The following is a 17,731-nucleotide window of genomic DNA, read 5'->3' on the forward strand; positions in this document are numbered from 1 at the left end:
GCATCAGCAGCTCTGTGGAAAGTCCCGACTCTTTATTTTTACTTCCACCTCAGCAGCCAATCAGAAACCCAGCTGCTGATGACTCACCAGTTACCAGGAGGAGCAGGTTGTTGTAGACCAGCAGCAGAGAGAAGAGGAGCTCAGACGCCCCCTACTGGTAGAGTCCATGACATGATCTTTGACCCCTGCAGGTCTGTCACAGTCCACATTGACATTCATCATCAGGTCTGTTCACATTCAGGGTCTTGTGTAGACCAGTTCAGACCTGAAGAGGTCTCAGTCCTCCTGGTTTATCAGGACACTTTAGACAGTTGTCCCAGCATGCATCTCACCACCAACCAGCCGTGACAGAGGAGATTCTGAGTCAGACTCAAAGCTGTTATTCAGTCACAAACTTAAGCTTCAAACAGCTCCACCCCAGAGAGTCAGAGTCCATGGTCTTCATCCTGTGGAGGACAGCGTGATGTCATCAACCTGTGGAAGACAGTGTGATGTCATCAACCTGTGGAAGACAGCGTGATGTCATCAACCTGTGGAGGACAGTGTGATGTCATCAACCTGTGGAAGACAGAGTGATGTCATCATCCTGTGGAAGACAGAGTGATGTCATCATCCTGTGGAGGACAGTGTGATGTCATCATCCTTTGCAGGGGACTGATGATGATGACCATCACCAGTGTGACGTCCAGCTGTGTAGCTTCCTGCAGCGTCTCCATGGAAACTGGAGCATCAGATGTCGTTAAAGAGGTTCAGATGTATAGATCTATCGAGACTAGAATCAGCTGTCTGATGTTTGTGGTAGTGAGACGTTGGTCAGTGTGGATATTAATATTTCTCATAGTGTGACAGACGTGTTGTCTTCAGCACAAACAGCAGATGAAGTCGTATAAAACAGCTGGACGACAGAGACGCGGCCTGTTGATGGCGCTGACGTCCGCCGATGTGACCGGATCACCGGTGATGACTTTAACGACACACTGGTGAGTGACCTGAAGTCGGCTGGTTGTTCATGGTGGTTAAACGTCTCACAGTGAGATTCAGCATCAGCACGACTCATCGTAGTGTGTGTGTGTGTGTGTGTGTGTGTGTGTGCTGTCAGCAGTCATGTGATCACACTGAGCTTCAGCAGTTTCTTGTTTAGTTTCTTTTTTCTCGGTTTACCATCAGACTCCTGAACGCAGCGTCTCTGGAAAGTCCCGACTCTTTACTTTCACTTCCTGTTCGGTCAGCAGCCAATCAGAGCGCCAGCTGCTGATGAGTCATCAGTCACCAGCAGCAGCTCGTTGTCTGGATGGAGGAGAGGTGGACGACACTGATTGGTAAACCAGTGGTCCCCAACCTTTTATCACAGTGGTCTGGTCAGCCGGAGGCGGGGGGGGGGGGGGGGGGGGGGGGGGGGTGTACATAGATTGTTTCTATCGTAAATATAATAATAAATGTAAATTCACTGTGTGCTTGTTTGCTGCTTTATTACGTTAACGGAAACAATTAATTATTTCTTTTGCGGACTGGTACCAATTGATCCACGGACCAGTACCGGTCCGCGGCCCCGGGGGTTGGGGACCACTGCTGTAAAGTGTTCTGAGGTTAAATCAACATCAGTGAGTCAGTATTGATCAGTATTGATCTGAGGTCATGTGAGTGACAGTATCTGCAAAGAGGAGCGAGTGTGGCCCGAAGGGTCTTTGGTTTTGGCTTCAAAACCACCACCATCATCCCTGTCCCGAAGAAGTCGTCGCCCTCCTGTTTCAACGACTACCGTCCGGTAGCACTCACCCCCATCCTCATGAAGTGCTTCGAACGGCTAGTGTTGAAACACATCAAGACTGTCCTCCCACCCTCCCTGGACCCCTTACAGTTTGCTTATCGGCCCAACCGCTCGACCGATGACGCCATCTCCACTGCCCTCCACTCAGCCCTCACACATCTGGACAAAAAAGACTCTTACGTCATTCAACACAATCATCCCACAACAGCTCATCGCAAAACTGGACCAGCTGGGATTAAACACCTCCCTGTGCAACTGGCTGCTGGACTTCCTGACTGGGAGACCTCAGGCAGTTCGGGTCGGCAGAAACGCATCCAGCACCACCACACTGAACACGGGGGCCCCCCGAGGATGTGTGCTGAGCCCCCTCCTCTTCACTCTGCTGACCCACGACCGCACACCGTCCCACAGCTCCAACCTCCTCGTCAAGTTCGCCGATGACACAACTGTGGTGGGTCTCATCAGCAACGACGACGAGGCGGACTGCAGGAGCGAAGTGAGCCGCCTGGCCTCGTGGTGTGAACACAACAATCTCTCTCTGAATGTGGAGAAGACGAAGGAGATTGTTGTGGACTTCAGGAGAAGACGCCCCCAGTATGCCCCCCTTACCATCAATGGTGCTACAGTGGAGAGGGTAAGCAGCACCAAATTCCTGGGTGTGCACGTCACTGAGGACTTCTTCTGGACCACCAACACCACATCGCTGGCCAAGAAAGCGAACCAGCGCCTCTACTTCCTCCGCAAACTGAGGAAAGCTAGAGCCCCGCCCCCCATCATGCACACCTTCTACAGAGGCACCATCGAGAGCATCCTGACCAGCAGCATCACCGTGTGGTACGGCGCCTGCTCCACGTCCTGCAGGAAGAACCTCCAGCGCATCGCGAGAGCAGCCGAGAAGATCGTCGGTGCTTCTCTCCCCTCCCTCCACGACCTCTACACCTCCCGCCTCACTCGCAAAGCCCTCAGCATTGCGAGAGACCCCACCCACCCGTCACACAGCCTCTTCAGCCTGCTGCCATCAGGGAGGAGACTGCAGAGTCTGCGGGCCAAGACCAGCAGACTGCGGGACAGCTTCGTCCACCAGGCTGTCAGGATGCTGAACTCTCTCCCTGCCCTCCCCCTCCTCCACACAAACACTCAACCTGGACTATAACTTCCCCCCAACACACACACACACACACACACACTCCCTGGCTGGACACTGAAATACACCCCGCTGCAATTTTTACTTAGTTTGTACAGTTTTTATTTATCTCTTTTTTAATATATGTCCTGTCACAAAGGGTTGAAGAGTAACGCAATTTCGATTCTCTGTTTGTCCTGTACATACTGCAGAACTGACAATAAAGCTGACTTTGACTTTGACTGCTGTCTTCAGCTGATTTATTGATCAAACAGGGTCATGATGATTGATCTGCTGTAAACACGCCTGCTTCATGTGCTGTGATCAGTTATTATCAGCGTCTCCTGACGAGTGATTATCGATGGATTCGGCATGTTTTAATGATCTTTGAGTAAAGTGATCAGACTGATCACGTTATGTTGGTCGTTCATGTTAGTTTGATGATGAGCTTGTCGTCATGTGTTTTGTGTCCAGGTGAACCTGCAGCAGGATGATGAGTGAATCTTTGCTGTTCTTTGATTCTCTGGCAGCTTCTGATTCATTAAAAACTGACCCTGAAACAGTCTGCCTGCACCTGGACTGTTTATAGGCTTCAGCAGCCAATCAGAAACACAGCTGCTGATGAGTCATCAGTTACCAGGAGCAGCAGCTTGTTGTTGAACAGCAGCAGAGAGAAGGAGCTCAGGCGCCCCCTGCTGGTTCATCAAGGTTCACATTACAGTTTTTCTCAGATCAGAATGAAAACTCTCATAACTATTAGTTCAACACAACATTTAGTCATTTATTCACATCATAGTCACAGTTTCTCCTTCCTCTGAAGCAGCTGCAAATGTTTTTGGACATGTTTCAGCTGCTTTCATACAACTCTCTGCTGTTTTTAACATTATTATTTGCTTATGTCACATCAGTCAAAATGAACTGTACTCATGGACGCTGAACAGTCGTTCCCAATAAAACTAATAGTCTTCATTTTATTGTTTGAGTCATCACACACAAAGTTGTTGAACTAGTTATCAAATTCTGTGAAGCAATTTTTATAACTTTCTTTATCATTTTTTCCTGGAAATGTCTCCTAAATTAACAATTCTGTGTCCAGACAGGCAGGAACGTCTGGGTGTGCCAGAATGATTTACCTTTGTTCAGTTACAATATGTTCTGTTATATTGTTCACTTTGTGCACAGCTCTACCAAACAGTGTTTCTTATGTTTGTCTATAATAAGTGACTGCAGAGTATTTTTCTTTTGCACAATGTTGTAGAATTACAAAGCACATATAAAAATGTGAAACGTACGTATTCAGCGTCTTGTACTCATTGACTCCTCTAACTACAGCAATGTGTAACTGTACTGTTGTTTTCAGTGGTTGTACAGGTAGTGTTTAGTGCTGTCTGAGTAGTTTCAGGTAGTGTCACCGAGTTGTGACCTTTTTTTGGAAAACACTGAGAGAATAAACTGTCACAATGAAAACATGACAAAACCATTTGACTCTTGTTCAAACACGATGGTGTCGAGACTTCTCATTTTGATGACACTGGCAGCTTCATCGACATAAATACTCACTTTTGAGGGATGAATTATCCATTTTTAGCAAGCGATGTGCTTTTGCAGGTTAGCCACTAGGTTTTGCAGTTTTCACTAATTGTTTTGAGAAATGCATGAACTGATGTGCAAATTTCAAGAGTGATGTGAGAAAAGCACCAAAGCGATTGAGAAAAACTGTAAAAACTGACCCTGAAACAGTCTGCCTGCACCTGGACTGATTATAGGCTTCAGCAGCCAATCAGAAACACAGCTGCTGATGAGTCATCAGTTACCAGGAGCAGCAGCTTGTTGTTGAACAGCAGCAGAGAGAAGGAGCTCAGGCGCCCCCTGCTGGTTCATCAAGGTTCACATTACAGTTTTTCTCAGATCAGAATGAAAACTCTCATAACTATTAGTTCAACACAACATTTAGTCATTTATTCACATCATAGTCACAGTTTCTCCTTCCTCTGAAGCAGCTGCAAATGTTTTTGGACATGTTTCAGCTGCTTTCATACAACTCTCTGCTGTTTTTAACATTATTATTTGCTTATGTCACATCAGTCAAAATGAACTGTACTCATGGACGCTGAACAGTCGTTCCCAATAAAACTAATAGTCTTCATTTTATTGTTTGAGTCATTACACACAAAGTTGTTGAACTAGTTATCAAATTCTGTGAAGCAATTTTTATAACTTTCTTTATCATTTTTTCCTGGAAATGTCTGGAAGCGTCGTGGAAGAGGGCTGAGGATGCTGGGAGGAAGGGGACAAAACAGGGGAAGAGGGAGAAGAGGCCAGATATATAGGCAGATTCCTAATGAAACTGGGGCTACAGCTGTGGATCACGTTATCAATCACGGCCTCACAATGGCTGAGGCTGGTCGGGGGGTGCAGCCAAACGTTGGAAGATCCGCTGTGGATTCAATCATTCAGACATTTCGTAGGGAGAACAGGTGTCAGTAATCCAACATCTCATAGTATCTTCTGTTTACTTCACATTTTAATTTTACTCTGCACCACATAGGCACCGCTCTCTAAGGCGTGTACTGGAGCTGGAAGCCAGGGAACCGCTGCACACATTCATACACGTTGATGAGGCGGGTTTCAATCTGGCCAAAGGTGGAAGGCGTGGAAGAAATTACACTGGACAGAGAGCAACCACTGATGTCCCGGCCAACGCCGAGGGAACGTTACTGTGTGCAGCCATCTCAGACGATGGCGTCCTCACCCACACCCCCCTTCTCGGTTCATATAATACACAGCATCTGCTGACTTTACAGGGACATAGTCCCTGAGAATGAGGGGGGTGGAGGCCAACTCAACAAGTATGTTGCTGTGTGGGATAATGTCTGTTTTCACCGCTCACATCTGGTCAGACGGTGGTTTGCAGCACACAACAGGAAGCTGGTTGAATATCTCCCAAAACCTGGGAGAAGATTGTGAAGTTCACTCAAAGGAGGGGTCAACAGCCCTGCACCCCATTATACAAACCAAAGCCTTTCCCCTGGACTGGGTACGAACATATTTCTGTGCTGGTACGATCACGGCATCAGGATTGTTAGTGATTTGTTTGAGGCTGAAAAATTATTATTTGAACAACTCAAAGCTAAATGTGGCGTACCATCTAAACATTTTATTGCCTTCTACAGGTTAGACACTTCAATAGCAATCTTAATTTTCCTGAAACCCAAAGAATAGCCCCTGTGAATGACTCTTCACGCTCTGCTGTAGCTGTGTATTCCCTGATCTCTGTGATATATCGAAGGTCTGAGCTCACTATGAAGTGTCCATGCAGTGAAGATACGAATGTGCTGTCTGGGCACCAGTTCTGTGTTTGTCACTGGGTTCCCCCCGGTGTGTCGGCCAGAACACCAGTTAAGCCAAATTATGGTATAATTGGTATATATGGACGGCTGATATGCTGTTTAAATCTTCACTGTGCAGACACATGAACAGAGATCTCAGTGGTCAATAACAGCTGTGTGTTCATGTCTGACTGTGGTTTCTATAAAGAGAAGAACAACATCTGTATTCATTAGTTTCACCTGCTGTATATGCAGGAATATTAGAAACAAAATCAGGCGTGATGTGAGTGAGACGACATGTCTGTCAAACTGTCAAATGTCTGAATTACATTTCTCTGCCTCTGCAGTAACACAGTGATGAGCAGACTGTCATCACATGGCAGCACAGACATGTTCACACTGTTACTGCTGATGTCGACAAACACTTCCTGTTATTTATTTGGCTGTGATTCGGTGCTGAATAAATAAAACTGAAGTCAGGAAACACAGTTCGACTGTTCATGACTGAATCTGGTTTGTTGATGTTTCACAGAGTCCAGACTGTTCCGAGGTTTTCTTCATTCAGGATTAACTTCACTGATGTTCTCTCAGTTCATTGTTTCCTCAATAATTGACACTGAAATGATAAAAACACAGGTGATATCTGCTGCTGCCTTTGTCTGTTTTGTGTTTGGTTTTTTACCTGGCTCAGGTGTGACTGTCAGGTATGTGTGGACTGTTGTGTTGCCATGACAAAAGGTGGCTGGTGTGTAAAATTAACAGACTTCACAAGAAAAACATTAAGATTTAATCATTTACATAAAAAACTAAATTAACAGAAATAGAACAAAATCAAAATCTGAATATTACTGTGACTGATTATTAAACAGGTGAGGTCAGTCAGTGCTGATGTTTACAGGTGAGGTCAGTCATCGTTGATGTTTACAGGTGAGGTCAGTCAGTGTTGCTGTGCAGACAGGTGAGGTCAGTCAGTGCTGATGTGTACAGGTGAGGTCAGTCAGTGCTGATGTGCAGACAGGTGAGCTGTAGAGGATGAGTCATCCTGGTCATGAAGTCTCTGTCTCCTCGGCTGAACCTCTTCACCTCTGAAACAAACCACATGAACTGATCAACATGGCCGCTGGTCTGCAGGTGTTGACCAGGTGAGAGCGCAGCACTGCGTTAGCCTGCTAAGTAACAGATGACATGAAGAAACCTCACATCTCCACAGTCAGAGAACAGATCAGAACAAGAACTCAGGTTCTTCAAGACCTCGACACAGAACACGTGAAACCTTCAGCAGGAAGAACATTTAACTAATTCAAACTCAGGGATCAACTTCCAGACTTTAAAAATCTCACCGTGGAAACTGACTCTATGATGTGATCATGTATTGATTACACAGCATATTGATTCTATATTATCACCTTCTGATCTCTGGTTGCTGTGTTTCCTGCAGGTGAGAGAGAGCTGACGACACACTGCATCACTGCTGCACACACACAACAGGAAGTGGAGGAGAGCGTCATCCGAGTCACACACCTGAGAGAGACACACACAGGTAAACTCACACACCTGAGAGAGACACACACAGGTAAACACACACACCTGAGAGAGACACACACACAGGTAAACTCACACACCTGAGAGAGACACACACAGGTAAACTCACACACCTGAGAGAGAGACACACAGGTAAACTCACACCTGAGAGAGACACACACAGGTAAACTCACACACCTGAGAGAGACACACAGGTAAAATCACACACCTGAGAGAGACACACACAGGTAAACACACACACCTGAGAGAGACACACACAGGTAAACACACACACCTGAGAGAGACACACAGGTGAATACACAACTGAGAGACACACACAGGTAAACACACACACACCTGAGAGAGACACACACAGGTGAATAAACACACCTGAGAGACACAGACAGGTAAACACACACACCTGAGAGAGACACACACACAGGTAAACACACACACCTGAGAGAGACACACACACACAGGTAAACACACACACCTGAGAGAGACACACACAGGTAAACTCAGACCTGAGAGAGAGACACACAGGTAAACTCACACACCTGAGAGAGACACACACACAGGTAAACTCAGACCTGAGAGAGAGACACACAGGTAAACTCACACACCTGAGAGAGAGACACACAGGTAAACTCACACCTGAGAGAGACACACACAGGTGAACACACACCTGAGAGACACACACAGGTAAAATCACACACCTGAGAGAGAGACACACAGGTAAACTCACACACCTGAGAGAGACACACACAGGTAAACACACACCTGAGAGAGACACACACAGGTGAATACACACACCTGAGAGACACACACAGGTAAACACACACACCTGAGAGAGACACACACACACAGGTAAACACACACACCTGAGAGAGACACACACAGGTAAAATCACACACCTGGGAGAGAGACACACAGGTAAACTCACACACCTGAGAGAGACACACACAGGTGAATACACACCTGAGAGACACACACAGGTAAACACACACACCTGAGAGACACACACAGGTAAACACACACACCTGAGAGACACAGACAGGTAAACACACACACCTGAGAGAGACACACACACACAGGTAAACACACACACCTGAGAGAGACACACACAGGTAAACTCACACCTGAAAGAGAGACACACAGGTAAACTCACACACCTGAGAGAGAGACACACAGGTAAACTCACACCTGATACAGACACACACAGGTGAACACACACCTGAGAGACACACACGGGTAAAATCACACACCTGAGAGAGACATGCACAGGTGAATACACACCTGAGAGACACACACAGGTAAACACACACACCTGAGAGAGACACACACAGGTGAATACACACACCTGAGAGACACAGACAGGTAAACACACACACCTGAGAGAGACACACACACACAGGTAAACACACACACCTGAGAGAGACACACACAGGTAAACTCACACCTGAAAGAGAGACACACAGGTAAACTCACACACCTGAGAGAGAGACACACAGGTAAACTCACACCTGATACAGACACACACAGGTGAACACACACCTGAGAGACACACACGGGTAAAATCACACACCTGAGAGAGACATGCACAGGTGAATACACACCTGAGAGACACACACAGGTAAAATCACACACCTGAGAGACACACACAGGTAAACACACACACCTGAGAGAGACACACACACACAGGTAAACACACACACCTGAGAGAGACACACACAGGTAAACTCACACACCTGAGAGAGACACACCTGATAGAGACACACACAGGTGAACACACACCTGAGAGACACACACAGGTAAAATCACACACCTGAGAGAGACACGCACAGGTGAACACACACCTGAGAGACACACACAGGTAAAATCACACACCTGAGAGACACACACAGGTAAACTCACACCTGAGAGAGAGACACACAGGTAAACACACACACCTGAGAGAGACACACACAGGTAAACTCACACCTGAGAGAGAGACACACACAGGTAAACACACACTCCTAAGAGTGAGAGACACAGGTATATACACATGAACACACTGATTGGTTGACAGACAGTTGCTGTGGTACTGACCAAGCTCCGCCCCTGGGCGTAGACTCTGATGTTGCCTCTGACCCTGAGCGCTCTCTGAAGCCCCTCCCACTGAGAATCAGCCAACCCCAGCAGAGGACGAACCAGAGAACCTGAGAACCAGACGTGAGCCTCACCTGTCCCGTCATCAATCACCACTCTGATCAACACACACACATCACATATATACAGTATAAGTACACACAAATACACACACATCAGATACAATTGCTGTAAGTACACAGAAATACACACTTATAGTGTACGAAGCGACCCACCACCATCACTTCCTGTGTTCATACATTCAGATCAGTGGAGACATTAGAATGGATCGGTTATAAATTAACAGTATTCTTTACAGTGAAAGAGATGGAGGTGAACGTATTGATCCTCCATCTTTATTGTGACTGAACACACATAAACATCCACCCACACCTAAACTGACCCAGTCTGAACAGAAGAAGAAGAAAAGGTCTTACTTTGCTTTGGACTGAAAGACCGCCGAGGCTGAAAGACACTGAGAACTGGAACAAGACTGAGAGACAGAGTTCAGTTACTGACAAACTGTAAACTCATCACAGACCACAGACCGTTCACTGACTAACTGATCACTGACTGATCACAGACTACAGACCGTTCACTGACTAACTGATCACTGACTGATCATAGACTAACTGATCACTGACTAACTGATCACAGACTAACTGATCACAGACTTCAGACCATTCACTGACTAACTGATCACTGACTACAGACCGTTCACTGACTAACTGATCACTGACGAACTGATCACTGACTACAGACCATTCACTGACTAACTGATCACTGACGAACTGATCACTGACTGATCACTGACTAACTGATCACGGACTAACTGATCACTGACTAACTGATCACTGACTAACTGATCACTGACTAACTGATCATAGACTAACTGATCACTGACTAACTGATCACAGACTAACTGATCACAGACTTCAGACCATTCACTGACTAACTGATCACAGACTACAGACCATTCACTGACTAACTGATCACAGACTTCAGACCATTCACTGACTAACTGATCACTGACTAACTGATCACTGACTGATCATAGACTAACTGATCACTGACTGATCATAGACTAACTGATCACTGACTAACTGATCAGACTAACTGATCACAGACTTCAGACCATTCACTGACTAACTGATCACTGACTAACTGATCACTGACTGATCATAGACTAACTGATCACTGACTAACTGATCACAGACTAACTGATCACTGACTAACTGATCACTGACTAACTGATCACAGACTTCAGACCATTCACTGACTAACTGATCACTGACTGATCATAGACTAACTGATCACAGACTAACTGATCACAGACTACAGACCATTCACTGACTAACTGATCACTGACTAACTGATCACTGACTGATCATAGACTAACTGATCACTGACTAACTGATCACAGACTACAGACCATTCACTGACTAACTGATCACTGACTAACTGATCACTGACTGATCATAGACTAACTGATCACTGACTGATCATAGACTAACTGATCACTGACTAACTGATCACTGACTAACTGATCACAGACTTCAGACCATTCACTGACTAACTGATCACTGACTAACTGATCACAGACTAACTGATCACAGACGACAGACCATTCACTGACTAACTGATCACTGACTAACTGATCACTGACTAACTGATCACTAACTGATCACTGACTAACTGATCACAGACTAACTGATCACAGACTTCAGACCATTCACTGACTAACTGATCACTGACTTACTGATCACAGACTAACTGATCACAGACTACAGACCATTCACTGACTAACTGATCACTGACTAACTGATCACAGACTAACTGATCACAGACTACAGACCATTCACTGACTGATCACTGACTAACTGATCACTGACTAACTGATCACTAACTGATCACTGACTAACTGATCACAGACTACAGACCATTCACTGACTAACTGATCACAGACTAACTGATCACAGACTACAGACCATTCACTGACTAACTGATGAAACAATAAAATGGGGGGGGGGCAAGATGACGACAGACGGGATATAAAACTCTAAAGAGTACAGTAGAACAGAGTAGATTACAGTAGGACAGAGAGATTACAGTAGAACAGAGTAGATTACAGTAGGACAGAGAGATTACAGTAGGACAGAGTAGATTACAGTAGGACAGAGTAGATTACAGTAGCACAGAGTAGATTACAGTAGAACAGAGAGATTACAGTGGACAGAAAGATTACAGTAGAACAGAGTAGATTACAGTAGAAGAGAGTAGAGTACAGTAGAAGAGAGTAGATTACAGTAGGACAGATTACAGTAGGACAGATTACAGTAGGACAGAGTAGAATACAGTAGGACAGAGTAGAGTACAGTAGGACAGAGTAGATTACAGTAGGACAGAGTAGATTACAGTAGAACACAGTAGATTACAGTAGAACACCTGTACGTAGAGGCTCCCACACAGCGAGCAGCTCCACTGCAGCTCCAGGAACAGGAAACACACCACGTGACCTTTCACCTGACCCACAACACACCTGTGCTCCCTGCTCCCCGCCCACACACCCAGATGCATCATGGGAGCAGGAGCAGGTCGAGCACAACTGACAGGAAACATGAACAGATCGATCAATACAAAGAGATTAATCAATTAAAGACAAAATAAAGTCCAATCAGTGAACAGTTACCTCGTATCTCCCAGAGAGATGACAGTTATTGAGCTGACAGGTAAATAACTGCAGTACACACTCCCTGTCCTGAAACGCACACACACACACACACACACACACACACACATTTAAAATGTTCTTTTACAGTTGAAATGCTGGATGTAATATCATGATATATCGTGTGTGTGTGTGTGTGTGTGTGTGTGTTACCTGGACATCCTCCTGTGGAAAGCAGAGAGCAGCAGTGTGTTGCCAGGCAACAGACCAGGTGGATAAGGGGTGTGGCTCAAGTCCAGGTACACATGGAGACTCCTCCCAGATCTGTCACATACTGTGAGACGCACACCTGCTCTCACACACAGAAACACCCACACACACACGCGCACACACACACACACGCGCACACACACACACACACACGCACACACACGCACACACGCGCACACACACACACACGCACACGCACACACACACACGTAAGAACCGGCCCTGGTGTGTCTGAAAAGCTGTTAATAAAGTTTCTCACACACAGACAGGTGAAGCTGAGCCACTGAGATCAACAACCACAGCAGCCCCACCATGTGTGTGTGTGTGTGTGTGTGTGCATGCGTTTGTACCTGTGTGTATGTGTGTGTACCTGTGTGTGTGTCTGTAGAGTCACTCATCCTGTCGTTTAGACTGATCCTGTCGGACACCAGAGCCCGAAAACACACCAACTCAGACCTGAAGTCACACAAACACAGACACACACACACACACACAGACACACACACACACACAGGTGTGTACCAGACAGGTGTGTGTAGGAGGATAATGATCATGCAAAAGAAGGCACTGTTTGTGAAATCAGGTGAGGTGTTTATAACCTGAAGGTCAGGTGTTTGATGGGTGGCCAATCATCAGTTTACCTGCAGTCCAACACCTCCGAGACCGTCAGGACTGTGGGCGAGTGAGCCTGACAACACAGAGAGAGAGAGAGAGAGAGAGAGAGCGAGAGACAGACAGACAGAGAGAGAGAGACAGAGAGAGAGACAGAGAGACAGAGACAGACACAGAGAGACAGAGACAGACAGAGACAGCATCATATATCCTGCTGTTGTCGTTGCAGCTCTGGTCCAGCAGTCAGACTTTAGTTCAGGTCTCTCAGAAATGAAAAGTGATTCCAATTAAAACCAATAAAATCTATAAAACATCAGTGAAGAAAATGTAACACATCACAATGTCAAAAATACTTTACAGTCAAGTGTGTGTGTGATAGTGAGTGTTACAACTGCTGTCAGCTGTGACTCCATGGGTCTTTGACCTGTCTGCAGGTGTGTTTTACCTGTCTGCAGGTGTGTGCTTTGTCTGTCTGTAGGTGTGTTTTACCTGTCTGCAGGTGTGTGCTTTGTCTGTCTGTAGGTGTGTTTTACCTGTCTGTAGGTGTGTGCTTTGTCTGTCTGTAGGTGTGTTTTACCTGTCTGCAGGTGTGTGCTTTGTCTGTCTGTAGGTGTGTTTTACCTGTCTGTAGGTGTGTGCTTTGTCTGTCTGTAGGTGTGTTTTACCTGTCTGTAGGTGTGTTTTTCGTGTCTGCAGGTGTGTTTTACCTGTCTGTAGGTGTGTTTTTCGTGTCTGCAGGTGTGTTTTACCTGTCTGTAGGTGTGTTTTTCGTGTCTGCAGGTGTGTTTTACCTGTCTGTAGGTGTGCAGCAGAAGTGGGCGGGTGAGAGTGTGGAACCTCCAATCAGACCGGACCTGAAGGGTGGAATCAGTGTGGAGCTCCACCCTGCTCTGCCCAGGAACACCACAGCCAATCAAAACACTGGGATCCTGATGGACAGACACATGCAGACCAATCAGCTGTCAGTGCAGCAGCTTTCTGTCACCTGTACCTTCAGTGGATGCATCTAATTTTTCTTAATTGTCGTGTCCTCGCTCCTCGACCGAACTGGAACTACTTCTGGTCCGCCATCTTGCAGACCGTCCCAAAGGGCATACTGCGGCTCTGAGGAGGGGGAGCGAGGATCCATGAGCGAGGATACATGATTGCATCCTTCCTAACTCCTAACTGAACGTTGTGTTCTTCAAAGAGCAATAATACAAGAACATGAAGATCTGTCATGTTTTATTTAAATGTATTTAATCCACAGCCTGTTCAGTTCTGTTATAAATCTCACTAACAGCCTCCGAGCATGTGTGGAACATATTTGATCATACAGACGACAGCTCTCTGTTATTGATCCAGAACCGTCTCTGATGTATACACCAAACACATCGGCCTCTCCTCACTCGTTCTGTTATCTGAGTGAAATCATGTGTTTCATGGCTCGTAGGTTTCTCTTCACTGACAGATCTGAAGTCTGTCTCATTGAACAGGACAGAAGACACAGCGAGGCTGATAAAGTTCAGGTCAGAAAGTGAACACCTGTTCACCTGAAGAGGCGTCCAGACAAGAATGGAGGACGCAAGGAAAAGAAGCAAGTGAAGGAAACGTGGATGCAATTTAAGACAAATGAGATGCGCCGGCAGCTCAACCAATAAATTCACACTGAAGGAGGATGTGATGTCACAGGCAGGTAATAAATAATCGCTGTTTGAGAGGATATTTTATTATTTTTAAAAAGTGATTCTCAGAAACAAACAGGAGAGACAACAGATGAGATAATTGTATATGTAATAAATACAGTATCTGCAGTACATCTACACACTGTACTGTATATGTACACACTGTATATACTAGATATCAACTGCAAATGAAATATTTTATTTTCCAGCTTCACTAATCGATTATGACTCATTTGCTCATGTCAAACTTCTCTCTCTACCAATGACAGTGAAGACACACATCGAGCTCCAATCAGTGTCCAGTTTATTAGGAACACATCAAACTGAGTCGGTCTGATCCACCAGTCTGCATCAAATCATAATGGTTCGACCGTCAGTCTCACCTGAACCAGGAGGACCAGGTGAGACTGACATCATGACAGGTGGTGCATTTACCTGTGTGTTGGCAGCGACGATTCTGTAGAAAGATCCAGGTTGTAGGACAGGAAACCAGCGAGCTGACACACCTGAGAACACCAGGTCTACCTGCAGACACACAGGTAACCAGGTGACATCCTGAACACAGGTACATGTAGTGAGGTGGGTTTATATTTCTCACCTTGTTGTCTTTCTCTGTGCCTGTCTCTCTGTCTGTCATTGGTCTGTTCTTCGGGTCCCGCCCCCAGGTGACCGCTGGACCAATCACAGCAGCTCTGACAGAGAAGCACAGAATCAGCCCCGCATCCCTCCGATTTAACTCCGCCCCAATATTCCTCCAGGCCACGCCCTCCTTGTTCTCCACCCTAATCACCAAGGAGACGCAAGGCAAGGAGACGCCACCCACAGGGTCAGTCGTCATGGTGACAGAGGAGGATGCAGAGTGGGAGGAGTCTGGTTCCTCTTCCTCTCTTCCTCTCTTCCTCCCTGCAGTCTGACCTTCCTCCATTTCTTTCCTCCCTGTGACATCACCTCCTGACTCCTCCCCCCTCTGTCGCAGGTGTGTAACCATGGCAACAGACGGACTCAGGATGTGGAGGTGGTTCAGACAAAACTGCAGGTAAACCCTGTCAGATGCATACACACACACACACACAGTTTCAATGCTTTCTGTTTTGAGTGTGTGTGTGTGTGTGTGGGGGGGGGGGGTTGTACCTGTAGTGTTTGTGTGTGATGTACTTGTCCTGGTCCAGGTGTTGGTAGGAGGGAAATTCTGATTGGATGAATCTCTCTGTTACCATGGTGAACTGCTGGACACACACCAGGCAACCTGCAAAACACACACACACACACACACACACACACACACGCGCACACACACACACACACACACACACACACACACACACACACAGATTTCATCTGCAGTCTTTAGGCTGGAAGGTGACCTTTGATTTTTGTGTGTGTGCGTGTATATATATATGTGTGTATGTGTGCGTGTATATATATGTGTGTATGTGCGTGTATATATATATGTGTGTATGTGTGCGTGCATATATATGTGTGTATGTGTGTGTATGTATATGTGTGTGTGTGTTGTACCGATCCAGGCAGTGTTGAAGGCCGCCCTCTGACCTCCCTCCTCTTCTTCGCTGGTTTCGGTGACGACGCAGGCCACAGCTCCTGTCCCGTCTCTCAGCTGCAGAGTGTGTTCAGAGTGTGATGGCAGCTCCAACATCCCGACCAACAGCAGGGGGCGCTGCCTGGCAGACAACACAGAGGGTCAGAGGGTGCACGGTAACTGTCCTTACTGATCATGTACAATCAATACATAAACATGATCAATATACCATACTGTAGCTGTAAGCAGATACAATCACAACCATCATCATCATCATCATCATCAGAATACTTCATACTAACAATGATCATATATAGAACTATATATAGTAATAGTACATAGACTATACAGTGATACATATAATAATAATAATAATAATATAATCAGTGTAACATACGCAGAATCAGTCATCTACAGTTATTGAACCGCCCAGTTTAATTACTGCACATGTTGATGAGATTATAATAATGAGGCAGAGCAGTGCTGCTACTGACAGGGGAGAAATAGGTCCAGTCAGACCAGTCAGACCAGTCAGACCAGTCTACTGACTCAGAGCGACCCACACTCTGAGGGACGGGTTAAAAGCTGGATGGGACAGGCAGGAGTGACGTCCTGTGGCGTTCTGAGGTGTCCACCGCTGAATGAACTCAATGAACATGGAGTGGATGGGAACCACCGTCCAGAATGACTCAGCTTGGACAGCACCCCCCTCTCCGACACCACCTCCAGACAGTCCAGCTCCACCCCCACAGCATCACGGGCCTTGGTGTCTGTAACCCTCAACCTGCTGCCCAGCGGACAACAGCAGACAGCTCAGCGCAGACCACCACAGACCACCTCAGCGGCTCTGGTCCTTCTTATCCCAGTCCAGTCTACCATCAGTGTACACTCCAGGTCCATTCCCAGTCTGTCCGGAACCAGTTTCTACTGTTTACACACTGATCATACCTGATGAACAGGGCGGCTAAATGAAGCGTTATGAATAAAGTCTGAGTTTGAAGTAGCAGTGTCATCACCATCTCAGACTCAGTGATGAAGAAACATTAATCTGTGAGTGACGTTGGAGAATCCACATTTTAAAAGTCCATCACTGGGTACCATATTCTTCATCA

The 17,731-nt window shown here is 46.2% G+C and overlaps 1 protein-coding gene across 1 annotated transcript in view; it reads right to left on the reverse strand.

Moving 5' to 3' along the window:
- Positions 1 to 5,331: 5,331 nt before the first annotated feature.
- The window catches only part of ctc1 (CTS telomere maintenance complex component 1), a 28,959-nt gene continuing 16,559 nt past the window's right edge, over positions 5,332 to 17,731 (reverse strand). The window contains exons 12-25 of the mRNA XM_041964987.1: positions 16,601 to 16,761; positions 16,214 to 16,328; positions 15,681 to 16,125; positions 15,518 to 15,607; positions 14,210 to 14,347; positions 13,448 to 13,494; positions 13,177 to 13,262; positions 12,750 to 12,885; positions 12,558 to 12,626; positions 12,314 to 12,473; positions 10,306 to 10,361; positions 9,830 to 9,986; positions 7,627 to 7,741; positions 5,332 to 7,305 (exon numbers count right to left, since the gene is read on the reverse strand). Of these exons, the coding sequence (XP_041820921.1) occupies positions 7,214 to 7,305; positions 7,627 to 7,741; positions 9,830 to 9,986; positions 10,306 to 10,361; positions 12,314 to 12,473; positions 12,558 to 12,626; positions 12,750 to 12,885; positions 13,177 to 13,262; positions 13,448 to 13,494; positions 14,210 to 14,347; positions 15,518 to 15,607; positions 15,681 to 16,125; positions 16,214 to 16,328; positions 16,601 to 16,761 (1,867 nt within the window). The 3' untranslated portion in view covers positions 5,332 to 7,213. The remainder of the gene's footprint in view (positions 7,306 to 7,626; positions 7,742 to 9,829; positions 9,987 to 10,305; positions 10,362 to 12,313; positions 12,474 to 12,557; positions 12,627 to 12,749; positions 12,886 to 13,176; positions 13,263 to 13,447; positions 13,495 to 14,209; positions 14,348 to 15,517; positions 15,608 to 15,680; positions 16,126 to 16,213; positions 16,329 to 16,600; positions 16,762 to 17,731) is intronic.

The sequence above is a fragment of the Chelmon rostratus genome, chromosome 23 (assembly GCF_017976325.1).
Source record: "Chelmon rostratus isolate fCheRos1 chromosome 23, fCheRos1.pri, whole genome shotgun sequence".
Lineage (NCBI taxonomy): Eukaryota > Metazoa > Chordata > Actinopteri > Chaetodontiformes > Chaetodontidae > Chelmon > Chelmon rostratus.